At 36.9% G+C, this 18,537-nt stretch overlaps 1 protein-coding gene across 5 annotated transcripts in view; it reads right to left on the minus strand.

Annotated features, from left to right (window-relative positions):
* The window catches only part of LOC131677702 (protoporphyrinogen oxidase), a 166,227-nt gene that overhangs the window by 7,563 nt on the left and 140,127 nt on the right, over window positions 1–18,537 (minus strand). Inside the window, exon 1 of one of the 5 annotated variants that reach the window (XM_058957673.1) lies at window positions 7,675–7,997. The exons of the other annotated variants lie outside the window; for them this stretch is intronic. Coding sequence (XP_058813656.1) covers window positions 7,675–7,683 — 9 coding nt within the window. The 5' untranslated portion in view covers window positions 7,684–7,997. Of the gene's footprint in view, window positions 1–7,674; window positions 7,998–18,537 lie in introns of those variants that run through there. 5 annotated transcript variants of the gene reach the window in all.

An 18,537-nucleotide genomic window follows, 5' to 3' on the forward strand; every position in this document is an offset into this window, starting at 1 on the left:
TGTGGTAACTATGGTATCTCTAAGTGTTATGTTGTATGTTGTTTATGTTATTTTATTCACAATTTGATAAAATGTTGTAACGAGGTGGCCGCTGACCCGCAAAGCATTGATTCACTCGTCGCCCGGTTTGCTCAAACTTAGTGGTTTCAATTAGTTCAAGTCCGACGGAGCGGAGTGATATCGGACAGCACACGAATAAAAGCGATGTGTCGTAGGCGTAATGAATTACCTAGTTTGCAAAAAGTTAAAAATATTCTTGTTTGGAATATTTACGACAGCTTTTTCGTTGCATATTTGCCGCTGTAATGGAATAAATAAATAACAGCGACGCCTAATGTGGCTACGCCACATCGCTTCAAGTCAAGTGCTGTCCGACATCGCTCCGCTCCGTCGGACTTAAATTTAAAAAAACCCCTATGTTTGAGTAATCCGGGCAAACGAGTGGATCACAGGTTTGCTTGCGAGAGGCCGCCGCTTCCGACGGCGGGTCGGCGGCCACCTCCTTGTCCTCGGTTATGCGGCTGGGCCGCATCACACTGGCTTCGCCGCATGCGACATGCACATGCAAGGGCAGTGTAATAACCGAAAAATGGAAAAGCCAAACTGACTTTTTTATTTTAATTTTCTTTAATTATCTATGCTTTTTATAAATGTGATTTAATTTTAAAATATTAATCAAGGGCAATATACTTCGTGGTTGATTTTCTGGTGAAAGGTACATTCTGAAGAATTGTTTCCAGATATTGAAATTGTTAGCAGAATAGTTTTGTGTGGTAATTATAATTTCTAGGGAAATTTCTTTGACATTATATTTTCTAGAGAATGTTTTGGCAAAAAGTTTTACAACCACGTTGGACTCCATCTGATTATAGTAAACATCGTAAATAGAACTTTATATTTAATTTCGGGAATGATTATTCAATTGAATAAATTTGCTACAATAGCAGTAATATAATCCTGAATTGCTTAGGTATTAAAATTGTTAATTTTGCGGAGTCGTTCATTCTTCTGAGCGTGTTCATTCCTCTGTGACATACCCTTAATATTATTTAACCATTGAAATTACTTTTGATACGGCATGGTTAATTCGATGAAATGACCCATTCGGCGAAATGACCCATTCGGCGAAATGACTTTCGGTAAAATGACCTTCGGCGAAACGGCATTCGGCGAAATGACCTTCGGCGAAATGACCCGCCCCCGTACCTTTCATTTGAGACTAATTTTGTGCAAATCGGTTTTTTTATTCAGTTTGCTATGGTTCATCGACAGGCTACACATATTGGGCATCCTAATACAAAATCAAGTCAATTCATTGATTAGTTTTTGAGTTAATGTGTTCGCCAATTTGAAAAATGCGGTTTCGAGAAAAAATTCACGGAAAAAACACTGCCGAAAATGACTCTTGGGTATTTTCTCTTGAAAATTTGGATAGAAGTAGTTTAGAGTGTATTGTTTGCAGTGGTTTTTTTTATCGCTGTCAGTTTTTCGAAAATTGTTGCCGATAGTTTGAAATCTGCGTGTGTTATAGCAAATACGCGCGTGGAATGTATGGCTGTTTAAAACAAAAGATGTTCAGCGTGGCCACCGAGATTGCGGGAGAAGTTCAATACTTACAAAATTAAGCAGATAAAAAAGAAGTCAATTATTTTCGCCCTCTACTCCAGACGCCCCCCTTAAGAGATCGTTCGCCGGTTAATAAGGGTCTCAAATAGAAAAGAACGAGAATTTCTTAGAAATAACGATGAATGATTTGTTTCTGTTATGTTCATGATAAATATGTCATTACCTTTGTTTAACATTCCGTTTATCGTTTGCGAAAAGGTATACACATATGAAAGAGCCATAAGTTAAAAAATAATAACTCGAATAAAATAAAGAATCGGAAAAAACTAAATTAAATAAGTCAAATCAATCAATTTAATAAAATGAATGAAATTAAAATAATAAAACGAAATGAATCAATTGATAAAATAGATTAAATAAACAAAAGTAATACAGCGCAAATTCGTTAGTTGGGTGTTCGCTAATTGGGCTGTTCGTTAGTTGGGTGTTCGCTAGTTGGGGCATGCCCCAACTAAAAGACACTCTTATGTCAAAACTAAAAGTCAAAAACTGATTGACGTTTGAATGTCATTGATTTCAAGGGGTTCATTGGTTGATTTCTGTGGCGATCCAGAAAAAAGCATACTTTGAAATTCAATGGAATTTAATTTTTTGAATTCATATTTCGGAATGATTATAATGAAATGAATGTGTTAAATATTTCGCTTCTTCTATTCAGCATCAATTAGTTTGTGTCGCAGAGAGGTTAGTTTACTACTTTTTGAAGGTATTGATGTATTCAGTCACATTATACAATTTTTTAGCTAGTGGCAACGTATGTTTGTGCTTTATCGGCTTTTCCCCGGCGGCGTATCCATTTCCTGAAGGAATTTATCAAAAAATAATTGATGGCAAAAAGAACACTAATGACATACTTTGTCACAAAAAAAACAAATTTGAACTGGAAGGAAACAGCCAACTTTTGTGAATTGTAAAATATTTCTGTTTGTTTTTTATGAAAGAAAACAAAAAATCAGCGTTTCCCTTGGGTAATTTTTGTCAGCTGTCAGTTGCCCCAATTAACGGATACGATTCGCTAGTTGGGGCGCAGTCGTGACCCAACTAACGAATTTGCGCTGTAACATTTTATGTTTTACAAATTTGCATGAGAGGTCGAGACCTGATGTCAAAGCAAAAATGCAAGTTTCGAGAAAAAAAACTTGGTACGTTGGTAAATGTAATGAAAAATAAAACATTCTGGAAGAAAAGAACATCTTTCTAGGGAACATTGAAGCCATGTTTCAATTTTTTTAAATTTCACCCCGGGTTTTGGATAGTTTCCATTTTTATGTAGCTTAAAAAAATTTATTTGGTTTCGCGAAAAGGGGGCACCGGGTTCTATGGCTGGCTATGTCCTTGTCATAACTCATTAAATATCAGCGATTTTCTTTTAGTGAGGGGGAGGGGATAAAGGTTTCAGCGTGGAAAAAACACTTTTTTGCGTTTTTTTTTAAAGTTTGCGTGAAGCAAATTTATCAAAATTTTTGTAAATTACAGAATGTTATTGAAATGAAAAACTATAGTTTTTCATTTTAATAACATTATGTAATTTTTCTATGCAAAAATATTGACAAATGACTCGGTGACGCAGCTTTTTGTACAACGTTTCTGCAAAAAACATGATTTGCGGTGTTACCTGTCATTCAAAAACTACGCCACAGAGAACAGACGTCCATCTTCAGCATTCAACTTGTGTAAAATCTCTAACGGTTTCGAAGGTAGTTTGGATATCTAAACCAGGTGCGCTACTGTCGTCATTTTTTTTGTGGCTGAGTGCGACAGAATTGACAGCGGTTATTCCTCTACCCAGTCAAACTAGTTCGGAACCGATTCGGCCTTCCAGCATGAATTCCAGCTCAAATGCGTCAACCGATAGAGTCGGAATCGGTTGTTTTCTTTGCGCTAGATTCCATGCAGAATCCATCCAGGATTTCGAACCGGTTCCGGAATCGATTTGACGGATAGTTGGGATAGGTTGATGTGGTGGCGCTAGTGTGTTTAGTATATTAATTCAAATGTTTACACACGTTTTTTAAATATTTTTGTTCGATCATGGATGTCTGTTCTCTGTGACTACGCAACCGATTTCTTTCAAACTTTGCATACACATTGTATGTTAAAATACCTAACCCCTACGTTGAGTTTTTGAGATAATTTTTCATTTAAGGGGGTGTTTACTCATAAAAAGACACAATTTCTTGTGAAAAATAGTAATTTTTATTTAAAATGAGTAAAATAACTCGTTTATTGAGCTCAACGTTGGGGTTTGGGTATTTTTTACAAAGAATGTGTATACAAAGTTTGAAAGAAATCGATTAAGTAGTTTTGGAAGGGCAGGTAACTCCGCAAATCATGATTTTCCAGAGACGTTCTACAAAAAGTTTCGTCACCGGATCGTTTGTCGATATTTTTGCATAGAAAAATAACAGCATGTTATTGAAATGATATACTATAATGTACAAAAGTTTTGATCAATTCGCTTCACATAAATATCTAAAAAAACAACTTAATCCACCTAGCAGTGGGATGAGACATTTCTTACATTCATTCATTAGTTTGAAGAACTCGTTCATAAGTTTGCAGTTTCTAGTCCTGCACGAATAAAACCTCGAATAAACTGAATAATTTATATAAAATCAATAAATCGAACAAAATAAAAAATAAAGTGGAAAATACAGCGAGTACAGTGATTAATATAAATCATATTAATAAAATACATCAATCAAATTAGATCAAATGAATCAAATGAATCTAATGAATGAAAAGGATAAAATGAGTAACATGAGTGGAATGGAACGTTCAATTTGTTTAGGAACTTAAAGTTGTCTTTTTGTCATATTCCGAAAAAAAAATTATGCGGTATGCGTAGATACGCGCAATTCGAAATAGTAAAGTGAGACATTGTCACATGTGCTTTCTAACTCTTTAAACAGAGAGTGATAGAGAGAGAATGCGTTTCGTAAATGGGGCAGGTAGATATTTCAAAGTTTTCATTTGCATTGAAGTAAATAGTGTGAAGCTTTGCTATGTCGATAGCACAAAAGCCGTTCAATTGATTTTAATGCAATCTCTTTTCAGTCATCCTTATAGCTTGCATATTATTTCATTCGGAATTTTCGTTCAGGAAATATGGATAAATGAGACCTTTACTAACCAATACTATGAAAAAGAAATGATTCAAATATATGTTTCTAGTTACATTGGTCATGAAAGGGGTACCTTCGGGATCATTTGTTGCTGCACAGTAATGTGTATGGCAAAAATGTAGTCAGATCAAACGTGTACTGAACTATCCAACGTCTCTCTACTAATTGTGACTGCCATTGAAAGATCAATTGAATTGTACTCAGTATAGAGCAAAAATGGACAACGATAAGTTAGAAGAAACATTGTACTTGGATCCCCCATCGAGAGTGGGAGACTTCTTTTCCCGGATCTAATTCGTGGATATTTTTGGGCTTTGATCTATTATTCTTCATAATAGTTCATACCAATACAATGAATATATATTTTGAATATCATCACAAAAAAGTGTTCTTACATGTTTGAGCATGTTTCATTCAAAATTCAAGAGAGATACGAAGAGTTTAAATAACGCACGTGGAATATCTCTTTTCAAAATTTTCATCTTCAATCATCCATATTACCCAGTTAAGTTGAATTTTTTTCTGAGATAGCCATGAATTTCCTTAATTATAGTGTATATTAAAGCTCTGAATAGAACTGTATTAAATTGGAGTTGATTTAGTTTTCGATTTTTGGTCGCCTGCCTACCCCAAATTCAACGTTTCGGAAAGATACGCAATTCATCTTGAGGGTGCGAATATAGTTATAGTTTTCTCATAATACAAACATTTTGCTAATTTTCTCAGGGCTAGAAATATTGTATTTACCAAGTAGGATGCAATGTTAAACTTGTTATCACGAGTCGCTCTCTTCTACACTAAAATGCAAAAAACCATTTACAGGGTAACGGTAGATAAAAATAGTTTTGTCTTCAAAAACTTCCTCAATTACATCGCACACATGGTTGGACATTAATAAATATTTCAGATTACCAGAAGATCTTATCACACAACTTTGAAATGGATAAAAAACACTAACACGAAGGAAGAAAGAGACAGAGAAAGTGAGAGAGACTGAAAGTGAGTGATAGAAAAAGTGTGAGAGAGGGAGATAGAGAAAGATAGAGGGGTGGCGTATGAGAAATGGCAAATGATTGTTAGTGCCGTGACCTTATATTGATAGGCTTATTATGCGATATATTTATTTATTTACACCCTTATAAATAACGCAACTAGTAATTTTTGCACCATGACCCGTACAACTTGCAAAAAAAGCCAAATTTTTGCTAGAACTTTGAAATTCAAAAATACAATTGCGCTCGGTGATGCCGCGAGTATAATTATATGAGAAATCTTTTATCTCACTACTAGGTAGATTACTTGATGATCTATGAATTAATATACTCTCCAACATCCACCTCACAGTTGAACACAACGCCTAATCCAAAGGATAAATACATGAACTCTACAAAAAATTTCACTATGAAGTCCACTCACACATTATTTTGTCCATGAAGAAAACTTATATTTTAGTTTTTAAGAAATAGTTTATATATTATTAAGGTATTTCACAAAATGTTTACACAATCGAATTCCTTGAATCGCGCAGATGTGTTTCCATACCCCGATATTCAAAATCGGTTTAGTTTACCCCTTAAACACCAGTAAAGCAATACCTACTATATACGTAACGGTCTCATTTTTAGTTAGTGGAAATTGATGAGCAAAGAACAAAAATACAAAATGTTTAATATCTCCGCCGCTCCTTAACGGATTTTGACAATCTATAGCTTGTTTGAAAGGTATTTTTACAAGCTTTCTATTTCTAGTTTACCTGATGTGATCGTTTCGTTCGAAAGTTATTCGCTTGTTTTGACAAAATCATCCATATCTTAGAAAGTAAACAACATCTCGAAAAACAAAAATAATAGTATCAAATGGCAGCGTTAGGCCTTTCATTTGAAAATAGTTTCATCAAGATCGGGTCAGCCATTACTGAGATAATTACATGATATTTTGTACATACATACATACACACATACACACACACAAACAGACATTGTCTCAATTTGTCGAGCTGAGTCGATTGGTATATGAGACTCGGCCCTCCGGGCCTCGGAAAAAGTTTTCAAAGTTGGAGCGAATCCTATACACTTCTTTTGTAAGAAATGTAAAAATCGCAAAAAATTGTTTTTTTTTCACGCTGAAACCCTCACCCGCCCTTAAGCTCTGTTCACAACCGCAGGTACAAGACAAACAACAACGAGCAACAAAACACCAGCAACTGTTAAAGTATGAACGAACACGACATCTCACAAGAACGCGAACTGAAGAAGCGCCAGTTTTCGTTCCGTGTAGTTTGGACATGCTATAAGAAGAAGCTTCTTAACAATATATTTTTTGATGATTAGAAATTACCCACCGGATCCTTCGAGACTGTGCTTTGGGCCATAATTAATAAACAAAGTCAAAACAAATATACACTACAAGTTGACAATCCCTGGTTCTGAACAAACAATTCGTCGAAAAGTTTCCTAAAACATCATAGCTGCAGCGTTTCCATCGCGTATCGTTGAAAAACGAAGCATGCAGCAGTCACACCAAGTTGGTTCCTTGCCGTAACTTACGATTCAAACTGTTCATCAATATTCACAGTTGTGTGATTTTTATTAACAGGCATTGTCGACTGCGAAGTCTGTCGAAGCATACGCCATCTCTCCTTTTTCGTAGATAAAACTGTTTAAGAAAATTTCACCAACAATCAATATCTTGAAATAAACACTTATTGGAGAATCGTAGTCACAAACCCACACTCAACTCGTTCGAATGACAATTAATATCAGCTATTAGTGCGCAAGCAATCATAATTGTTGCTGCTGTACATGAGGTTTAAAGATGCCGTTAATTCCACATAACTTTAGATCCACTTGTTTTTTCCCAGATTTTCCATGGATTTTTCGTAAACCATGAACGCAATTTTAAGGATTGATCGAAGTTGCATTACCTGCATCATTGTTGTTATTTTCTTCGGTTAACTGGAGTATACTCTTGCAACAGAGCTGGATAATTCTTCGATTTTCTTCGCCAATTTTCTTCGTTTATTGCACCCTAAAACTACACCCTTATTTCAACATTTCTTTCGAACAATTAAAAAATTTTCCTCGCCAATCACTAGTTTCACCTGTCACCACATCGATCGGTTCGACCCGGAAGAACCCTTCAAAATGGTCGGAAGCAAACTGTTTTCCACTGCTGTCACGTATCTGTTTGAACCATTTCCAACAATTTGCACCAAATTACATTCCAATCGAGGCCCACAGCCGGACAGTTTCAACCGTATAACGACGCGCTCGAGTACAGACTAAACCAGCCTAAACGTTCGCAGTTGGCATGGCGGTTTGCGCTGAACTTGAAATCTTTCTCCCGCTGTACGACGCTCCGAAGAAAGCAATCAGCCCGCCGCGCGCCAGTGGAAACTATGCGAGAAAATCAAAGCAAACATGGTCTATTGGTAGGTCTAGTTACTTATGGGCACAGCTCACTATACGGTCTCGTGTAATAAGTACACGAGTGACTTTTGATGGCAACGATTTGTGGAACATGGAGCAAGCTCGAAGCCGGAAGTTACAGGCCGACTATCTTTAATTGAATTTCTGATGAGGGTAATCTTATTTTGACTATTAGACTTATTATACCATTTTGTCAACTTAAGATTAATGAGTGTGGTTGAAAACCGTTGACGTAATTTTGTAATATTTTAAAAACCCACACTGTATGACGTCATACGGTTTTGGAACGAACGGTTCATTGTGGAAGTGCAAACGCCTTTGCGCTGGTATAGTTATAGGAAAGGGAAAACCATCAACGAAGACCGTTCACCGCGGGTTGCGCTCTGCTTTGAGCTGAAATTACTCTCTCTCTCGCTGTGAACGGCGACCGATTATCGAATTGTCGCATGAGGCAGGACGAGGATCACGATCGTTTAACCGTAGTAGAGTAGAACAGGGCGAGGCAGTTAATGGCTTTTCTTTTGCGCCGCAGAGTTTGTTCAAACCAAAGGCGTTGTTTATGTCAAAGGTACGCACAGAGTGAAGCCAAATCTACCTATCGAACAGTTAGATGGCTACCTATCGTGCAGAGTAAACAAACATTCTTCTTTCGGAGAACAAGCAAGAAAAGTATTAGTGCTGAGAAAAATAATATCATAGTGAAATATTTCAATCGACCAAACAGGACACTGTATTCAGTTTATTATACTTTTTTGCAACAATGTAAAATAAATTACATGGAATAGTATTATGAATAAAGTGCTATAAGCCACGAAACAGTAGGATTTCAATTCACTCCATATTAATTTCTTGTGTAATTCGGTTGAAGTTACTCAAAGTTACAGCAAAAACTGTGGGTGCCAGGAGCAAAGAAGAGGGTATCTTTTTAGGCAGTGTTGCGCATTCCTCTGTACGCGACTTTATAATACCACATACTCTAGTTCAAACCTTTTGTAATGTATCTCTTTTGGGCTAGTTCAAAGTTGGGTGTAATGGTTGTCACAGCTTGTGAATACTAGCACCATTACTACTTAAGCACTATTTAGACTCTCGGTGAAAATGAACGTGAACATGTGTTGAATACCTTCCATTGTTCACGGTGGACGACGTCGTGAACAGTTTCATCAGCGAACAACGATTTCACGCTCAACTGGCAGTTTACAGTTTGTCAGAATGCAATTTGGTATTCGAAGGTGAACGTTCACCGTGAACAGCGATGACATTTATATTCGCCACTCCGCATCAATTCCACCCATCGTCGCGTTTACACTCCCGGTGAACAAGTAAATTATCCACTACGAACATATTTCACCGTGTAATATTCAAAATTATCGGGGAATGTGAATATTATTGCATTGATTCAATTACATCGAATAATTGTGCATGGATTCGCTAAGTATATTAATGTACTATCGTTTAGTTCCAGTTTCATCAATTTCTATGTACTAATAAGTGAGATATTGGAAAAAACAATTTGGTGCGCATCGAGTTCACGTTCATTTTCACCGAGGGTGTAAATAGGCCTTTACTTCATGAAGTAATATTCGAGATATTTTCACGTAGCATTCATATTTAAGTTGTGCACCGAGTGGTCAAACCAGCCTTATCTTCTTGCGATGACAGGGCCAACAATAATGTGCGGTTAGGTAATCAACGTAGACACATTTTGGATATTTTTCGCATTACAGTATCGTCATGGTCACGTATGAATCTATTACATCTTCTACTGGAAGCAAAAGCTTCCACCATTCTAGTGCATGGACCGTTTTTTATAAAGGAGACTTATATATTGGGAAGTTACTTAACACCGCCTTTGTACCTTTTAGCAAAAATAGCGAGACAGCCTCATGGACAATACCAAATATATCATGAAATAGATGCAGACGTGTTTCTTCCATAAAATCACTGTCAGTCAGTGGGTGATGGATTGTCTATATACACATATGACGAACGAAGCTGATCTCTGATATGCTTTTATTTAATCAAATGAGCCAAGTTTGTTTAAAAATATGTTGTATTTATGCATTTTGAAAGATAAGTAGATTTTGATACCTTTTGAGAAGTTGTTTCAAAAGCAAGTTGCACTCAAAGGGGATTTTTACTACTTAGAAATATCAAGTAATAAATAAACAAACAAATAAACAAATGAATAAATAAATAAATAAACAAATAAATACGAATAATAAATATTTCAAATCAAAATTATTTAGTTAAAAATTAATTTTTAAATTTGGGATTATAGTGTCTCCTGGTCGTCAAACGATGAGATAACATAGTCTTCACTAAAGGGATTAGAATGATAAGGAGACGCCATGTTCCGTTTGAAGTTTCAATTCAGCTGTAGAAGCTTATAGAGGACGGAGCATCTGAATCTAATTTCAAGTTCCGGTATTGCTAACCAGCCCGTGTATCAGGTTAACAATTCTTTGTATTTCTCTTCAATGGTCGTTACTATCGCTTGTATACGTGTATTTTATAAATCATCCGATACGTAAAATAGGAAACACATACCTTGATTTACAACATCTCGCGCTATCATAACTTTTTGTCTGTATAACGTGTTATCACTTGGTAGTTTTCAACCAAATAAATATACCGTAGAGAAGAAGTAGCGAATTCTGTCTAAATACTGTTATAATAATGATCCGGCCCATTAAGATTAGCTTTTCTAGGCTATACTCCCACGGTCGGCTGTGTGGAGCTCAAATTGCTTTTGTTTAGGAAACATAGGATAATCTCGTTAGCCGACTGCCCAGAGTTTAAAAAGAACCAAAAACTAAACAAGATCTTTTCTTCTTCGAGTGAACGTGTACTCGAATACTAATAAAATATTCTTACTTTACATAATAAAATATTCTTTACAGGTCGAATCGCTTGCTTGGAGCGAATCCTAGACCTTACACCCTTCCAAACCAACAACTCCGCGACACCTATGGAAGAGTCTGATGAATCATCGTCCTTCCGTTAAGTAGGTGGAGCATCAACACTTTCCGTCTACCTTATCCTTTATCCTTCCCCGTGAACGATGGAGATGGGGGCGGCCGGCAATGATGGCTATCATGTGTTGAGGTTTTAATATGGGTCGGATTGGTATGAATTCTTACTAACCACTTTCTAAGCAACTCTTATTAGATAATCAACAGTCATACATGATGAAGTCAATGTGCAATCTGCCAAAATCATCGTCACAACGCAATGCAACGCAATTTGGGATTAAAGTGTCTCCGAAGAGGAACGTGGTACGTGCGACGGAAACATCAGGAAAACATCAGTGTAAGCCTTGGCTGCCACACCCCGTTCTACTCTATAAGCACGACTGACTGATTGCTGCTCTATCAGCAATGTGTTTTATTCCAGCCCACAGGTGAATGTCAGAAGATGGCATCTTGGGAAACGAAACAGGGAGCTACAGCTGTTCAGTTCGTGCCTCCTTCCAACAAGAAACGTGTGTAAAACAACAGTTAGATGCAACAAGCATCCTGTTTCAACTAGAGATCGCAATGAAGTAAAGCTGAACGAATTTGTACCGCGGTTAGATCCATTAACCGATCAGGAATTCCTGTTATTGGACGAGCTCAATCTTCTGGTAGAATCGTATTAAATTAAATATTGGTGCAAGATTATTATTTAAGATAAACCCGGTAAAACACGAATGATTCTTTTTCAGAAAAAAAATCATATGACGTTACATCACAGACTAACAGACATAACACTATGAGGGAATTCCCTCAAAAAGCATCGATCCGGTAATTTTCCCACAACACTAGCTCCACCTTTTTTCACGGTCCCAAACACTCATTCGCTGGTGGGTTACCCCTCATGTTTGGGAATAATGTTTCACTAGTGGTCTATCCCCCATATGCTTGTTCATATGTCAGTCGCACCACAATTGGAAATATGGCCACAGTCCCAACTACAAATATATTTGAAATGACCGTTAAAGCTGGCGAAGAATTGTTTTCGAGTTTTATGTCAGTTAGTCTGTGGTTACATTAAGCGGCCAACAGAAAGTCGATTTTGACACCGATTTTCTACTTGAATGATTCTTATGGCTTAAGACGCTTAAAGTTTGTAGCCAATTTTTACACACGAATTAAGAAGTTGTATAACACACCACCAACCTCTCCGACTTTTACTGTCGGCCCATATGGAACCGAGTTCTATGGCAACTTTTATTCACAAAGAAGTAAATCGGGGTTGATTAAATTATTGATTAACAAATTAGAAATTGATTGAAAAAAAAAATCCAAAAACTTTACCGAAGACACAAGTGACTTTTTCCTTGTTTTTATTGAAATATGGAACATCTTTCATGAAAAAAAAATCAAAAAGAAAACAAAAAAAACATTTAGTAATGTTCTAAACATAGGGATCTTTAGGGGTGTGCGGGTTAAGGCATTTTCTGGTGCTGATTAGTACTGTGAGTTAATATCTCAATCCTTTTTTATGTTTTTAAGCCCGAAACTATTGAAAAAAACATTTTTGAAAAAAAACAATTTTTTGGGATTGCAAGATGCTAGCGGATTTCAAAAGTACCAGATCTTGCTGTGTGGGGTGCTGTCCGGGTTAACAAAGAGGCGAACGAGACATTTCCCTGATTTCATCAATAGGTGCCCCATGCGAAAAAAATGCAAAATGGCTTGTACAAGAATTTCAAAATATGGCAAAAAAGTTTTCCAGCCGGTCCATCACCAATACACAAGAATTCACTCTCAAAATTCAAAGCTCAGGTGAAATCAAAGGCGATGAGATTATGGTCTCCTTTGACGTAACCGCACTATTCGCAAGTGTCCCTGTAAAAGATTTAATTAACCTAAAAGAATAAATAATAGAAAATAGCAACAGTCTATGGAAAAGCTAAGTAAGATCTTATATCAAACTCACTCACCTTTGCATGGAAGAAAATTATTTCACATTCCGGGGTATCTTCTATAAACAAACCAAGGGTGCTCCGATGGGTAACCCACTCTCTCCATTTCTTTGTGAACTTTTTATGGCAAACTTAGAAGAATGTTTAAAAGAAAAAGGTGAGCTACCAGAACGCTGGCGATACGTTGACGATATCTTCTGTATTATCAAACGTATAAATTTATCCCGGATGTTGGAAACCATTAACAACATCCATAAAAATATCAATTTTGCGCATGAAGAAGAGAAAGACAACAATTTGCCCTTTTTGGATGTGCACGTAAAAAGAGAGAGAGAGAGAGGGAGGGGGGGGGGGTCCTTGACTTTCGAAATATATAGGAAACCAACAAATACCTAGAGAATTATACCAAATACTTCAAACCATTCATATCAGCATAATATGGCCGCTTTTCATCACATGGTCTATAGAATGCTTACTTTACCATTAGGGGAAGAAGCAAAAACTAAAGAAACTGAACTTATTTTCGAAACAGGTAAGCTCAACGGGTATCCAGAGTAAACCATCAAATAAATAATTAATAACAAAAATCTAGAATGCTTCATAAGCAAAACCTCACAACCTTAACTCCAACAACTGAAAATTTAAAAAGGATAGCAGTAGATTTCAACCAGAATACGGCTTATCCACTTAGGAAAAATTAAAAAAGTTTGGTGTAGATCTAGTTTTCAGTAGTAAAAATTACCAGCTAAAATCAATACTAGGATCCACAAAGGATCCGATAGAAACACTGAGCAAATCGGGGATATACAAAATATCATGTTCACATTGCGATCAAGTTTATATTGGACAAACCAGGAGAACATTAGAAATTCGATTCAACGAGCATGTCGCGGAAATAGCAAAAGCTTCTAGAGAATCTGATAAAGATTTACCATTCCACTTCAAATTCAAGGTAGCGGAACACGCTTATTCAGAAAAACATAACTATAGAAGATATTAAAATTCAGCGTCAAGTCTCTAATCCTTGGAAATTAGATGTAGCTGAAAGCCTGCAAATTTTTAAACATTCGTCCGTGCATTTAACTATAAAAAACATAGTGGAATTAAATGGAAGAAAACCTTTGAAATATTACAATATTTGATTTTACATATGAGAACATGTAAAATTTTATTATCAGATAGAATCACTGTCGCCAATGCGATAATCATGCGTTCTTCCTGGCATGTCATCATAACCCAGGGATAGCATAATGGTTTGTGCATTGGGCCGGAGTCCCAAGGGTTGCAGGTTCGATTCCTGTCTCTGGTGTGATTTTTCCACATAATTTCATTCGAGTGGAATCCTAAATAATGTATTGACACTTAGGTCAGCACACACAAAAACTCAAATAAATGGTATCAGATATATTTTGCGGATTACCGACACAATTTTAAATAAAAAAACCGCAAACATAGGCTCAAAACTGTCTTCAAACAAGCAACTTGATAGCAATTAGTTTTCTAACTGACTAAAGTTCAGTGTCAAGCGAAAACAAAATCAGTGTAAGTAGAAGCGTTGTTTGCTCCTAAGAAATCTCTTACATTAGATTTCAAGATTTCCAAGAAAGAATCCAAGTTCCGTATTGGAATATAGCACCATCGTGTTTTTAGCTTTTAGTTCTTATTGTAATGGGAAACAATAGCTAAACAATAATCTAACATATGTTGCGTTTATTCGATTTCACTAGGATAAATAAGGTGCTGTGTCTGTTACAGTGATTAAGCCTGCTTCATCCATATATCTCTTGGCTTTAAATTAAGAATATAAGCTAATAGCAGCATAAAACTTCTCATATTTTCTACGCTGAATAATAACACATGTTCTAAACAAAAAGCATTAACTTTTAGTGTAGTGCATTTAGCAAAACTCACGAATACGAGCTGTCAATTACCGCTTTATATCTCATTACACCGCCACAAATATTTTGAACGTTACCCTGAAACAAAAGTTTCTTTTAAATTTAGAATCCATTTATAATTGATTCACAACTAAAGTACTCGGTAAACGTTAGGTCTAGTGTTATAACACTTAATTCAGACATACCGCGGTACCAAATATCGCTAGGTTGTGGCAGGTACACTACCACAATATCTCTGCATCCAGTATCCAGCAAAGAATCAGCAGTGCGGCCAAACTAAAACATAAACTGGACAATATATTGTAATAAGGTGTTAGATACAAGTAATGAAATATTTTATGTTATTAAACTGATTGCTGTTGCTAATTTTATTGTCACCTGCCATAAAATTCGACTTATGACAATGCAATGTTTGAATGTGATACTCGTCATTACCAGTTGTCAGCCGTTGCATGGTAACTCCCTGCGAGCGCAATTCTGGAAGCTTTTCTTCTGATAGGTTATGTGGTCGTTTTAGGTGTGCGAAGTTTATGTATATCGTAGTGGGTGAAAGTAGAATGATTAGTTGTACAAATCATGCAAACGTGTCCATACTCGGTACCATCAAATATTTTTCGGCGTAAAAAGCGTAGATCAGTGGGATCCAACCAAGTCTTTATTCGATGAGGCGCCAATTGAATTCATGCGATGAGAATAGATCCACAGAGTAGAACACTTGTTTTAATATAATGCTAAGCATTGAGTGATACTTGTTATATATGTATTATGTAGAGGTGGACGAAATACTATACTGATACTTTATTGTGTGAAAGGATATTTATGTATTTATTTATTTATTTATGTATTTAACAATTTACGTCCAACTGACAATGTGTCTTAATAAACTAAATTACAAATAATTAACTTAAAGTGATAACAAACGATTTCGATACTGTGCAGAACTAATGACGAAGTCGAAGATGTCGGTAAAATCGTTGAAGCAACGGACCATTGCTAGTATCGGGCGGTTGGCAGCGTAGATAGTGTTACGCATTTCAGTCTGCAGCAGTTTTCGAGGACGAAGGACACGGGTTGGTGCGTAGAGGTTAATTTGTGATAGGAGATCGGGAACGTCATATTCGGCGAGAAGAAGCTTAGATACGAAGGTAGCTTGCGACGCGTGTTTACGATCTTCTAAAGTGTGCAGTCCTAGTAATCGACAACGGTCTTCGTATGGTGGCAAGTTCAGCGGATCATTCCAAGGCAATTGACGTAATGCATATCTTATGAATATGCACTGTACGATTTCAATTCTTTGGCTCTAAGTTGCATGGTAGGGGCACCAGACGACGTTTGCGAATTCCAACTGTGAGCGCACCAGTGAACAATGCAACGCTTTGAAGCACAAAGGGTCCCGGAATGCGTTGGATATTTTGAACATAAAACCAAGTAGACGATTAACTTTGTCAATGATCGCTGAGAAGTGATGGGTGTTAGCCTTTCATCAAGGATGAAATTCAAATCTTTTACATGATCAACGCGTTGCAGCTGAGTTCCAGCGATGTTGTAGTTGAAAGTAAACATGTTCCTCGTTCGATGAAAGCTGATAACAAAGCATTCAGTCACACTAAGAACCATTATGTTTCTTTTACACCAACTATAAAAGGTATCAACGAGATACTGTAGCTCACGGCAATCGGTTTCTTTCCTTATAACTAGAAATATTTTCAAGTCGTCGGCGAGGAACAGTTTCCCTCCACGCATTAAGACGAAATCCACATCATTCACGAACAGTGAAAACAGTAGCGGACCAAGCGTACTACCTTGAGGAACTCCAGAATGGTTGGAAAAGGACTTAGATTCATTGTCACCAATTTGAACAACGATTTTACGGTGAACAAGGTATGATCGAAGCCAATGGCAGAAGCGGGCAGGGCATCCAAGTTTGTCAAGGTTTCGTAGCAGTATCTAATGGTTAACAGTGTCGAAAGCAGCCTTAAGATCTGTATAGATCGTGTCCACCTGCAGTTGTTTGGACATTTGTTCTGTACAGAATGATGTGAAAAAGACCAGGTTCGTCTCCACCGATCGACCGGGAAAGAATCCGTGCTGACAAGTGATTATGTGATGTTTACTAGCAGAAAACAGCACCTCATTGATAAGCGATTCGAAAAATGTTTACTCGACTTTCAGCGAAGTGATTCCCCGGTAATTCTCGATGTTGCTTTTGCCACCGTTCTTGTGTACCGGAAACATGACTGAACATCGCTTTCGAACGATTCTCGCATTCGTCGTAAACAAGAATAAGGTTGATTGTTTCAATTAGAAACAATTCAAAAAATACTACGGACAATTGTCTAATAGGGTGACAATAGGTGCTTAACCCTATATGTAAACTTTCGCGATGACACCAAATGGCTTGATATTTTTTTCTTAATTTTTTAACAAACCCTACGTGTCGAAGGGTTTGTATGAAAACATACTTGAATTTATAACGTATGACGATGAAAGGCCAAGTCGATCACAAAGTGACATGGGACAGATACAATTGAACAGGCTATTCAACGCCGTTGATATTTTAGTTAATTTCATGTCATATTATTGTAAATTAACATTCAGAAAACTTGTGAGCTTTTCAAGTTCGAGCTTCGCATTACAATGCATTCATTCGTATACAATGTAAATAAATAACTAATTAACGCGCTTCATCTAAACATTACATATTCAGCCAGCTGTATCGCCTACTATTAATCATAAACGGCGCCGGTACGAAACTATTTCGTTTTGGAATCTAGGGTCAAACAAGAAAATTTCTCGGTTGAACAATTAATGTGCATTGAACCTATGATTTATCATTGTACGACTGCACCGGAACACCCACGGAAAACAGTTATTGGTATCAATCGGTTCAAAGCTTGTACTACCAGACACGGCAACATCGATAATAACCAAAACAAATAACCATGCGATAAGATTGCAAATGCGAACTTCCATCCAGCCAGTGCCCATTGAAGAATGACGATGCACGAGGGCCTGCTTGACAGCTTTCCTTTTGCTCGAGTTTTACTGCTATTGCCTGCAGTTTATGAGCGCACGCTTACCTCTCGGACACTAGTAAAACTGTAACATAAGCGTAATCTCCGAGCCTTCCGAGATTTTCACTTTTTATGCCTTCGTTTAAAGTGTTGCAAATATTTAGAAACAGCTCAAAACTATCCCAACCCCTCCTCCCACTTGATTTTTGTTCGCTGTAGCAATGCACTTACCATCACATACCAGACACCTGATCCAACAAGAGCGATTCGTGGATCACGAAATGCATCACACCTAGATTGAAGGGTCTACAAATTCAGATCGCAATGGAAATGTGAGCCTGGCTGGAGTTGTTGAAACGCCCCCCGTCAAAACACGCCATGCGATCAAACGATCAACAACAAAACGATAATACATATACATAAATGAAGCCAGATCAATTGGTTCAACTTTGATTACGGTGCAGCAAGTGTAAATGGGTACGAAATAGTCAAATACATAAATCATTTTCCTATGCATTTGGCAATTACGCGTCCGGC

Source organism: Topomyia yanbarensis, chromosome 1 (genome assembly GCF_030247195.1).
Source record: "Topomyia yanbarensis strain Yona2022 chromosome 1, ASM3024719v1, whole genome shotgun sequence".
Lineage (NCBI taxonomy): Eukaryota > Metazoa > Arthropoda > Insecta > Diptera > Culicidae > Topomyia > Topomyia yanbarensis.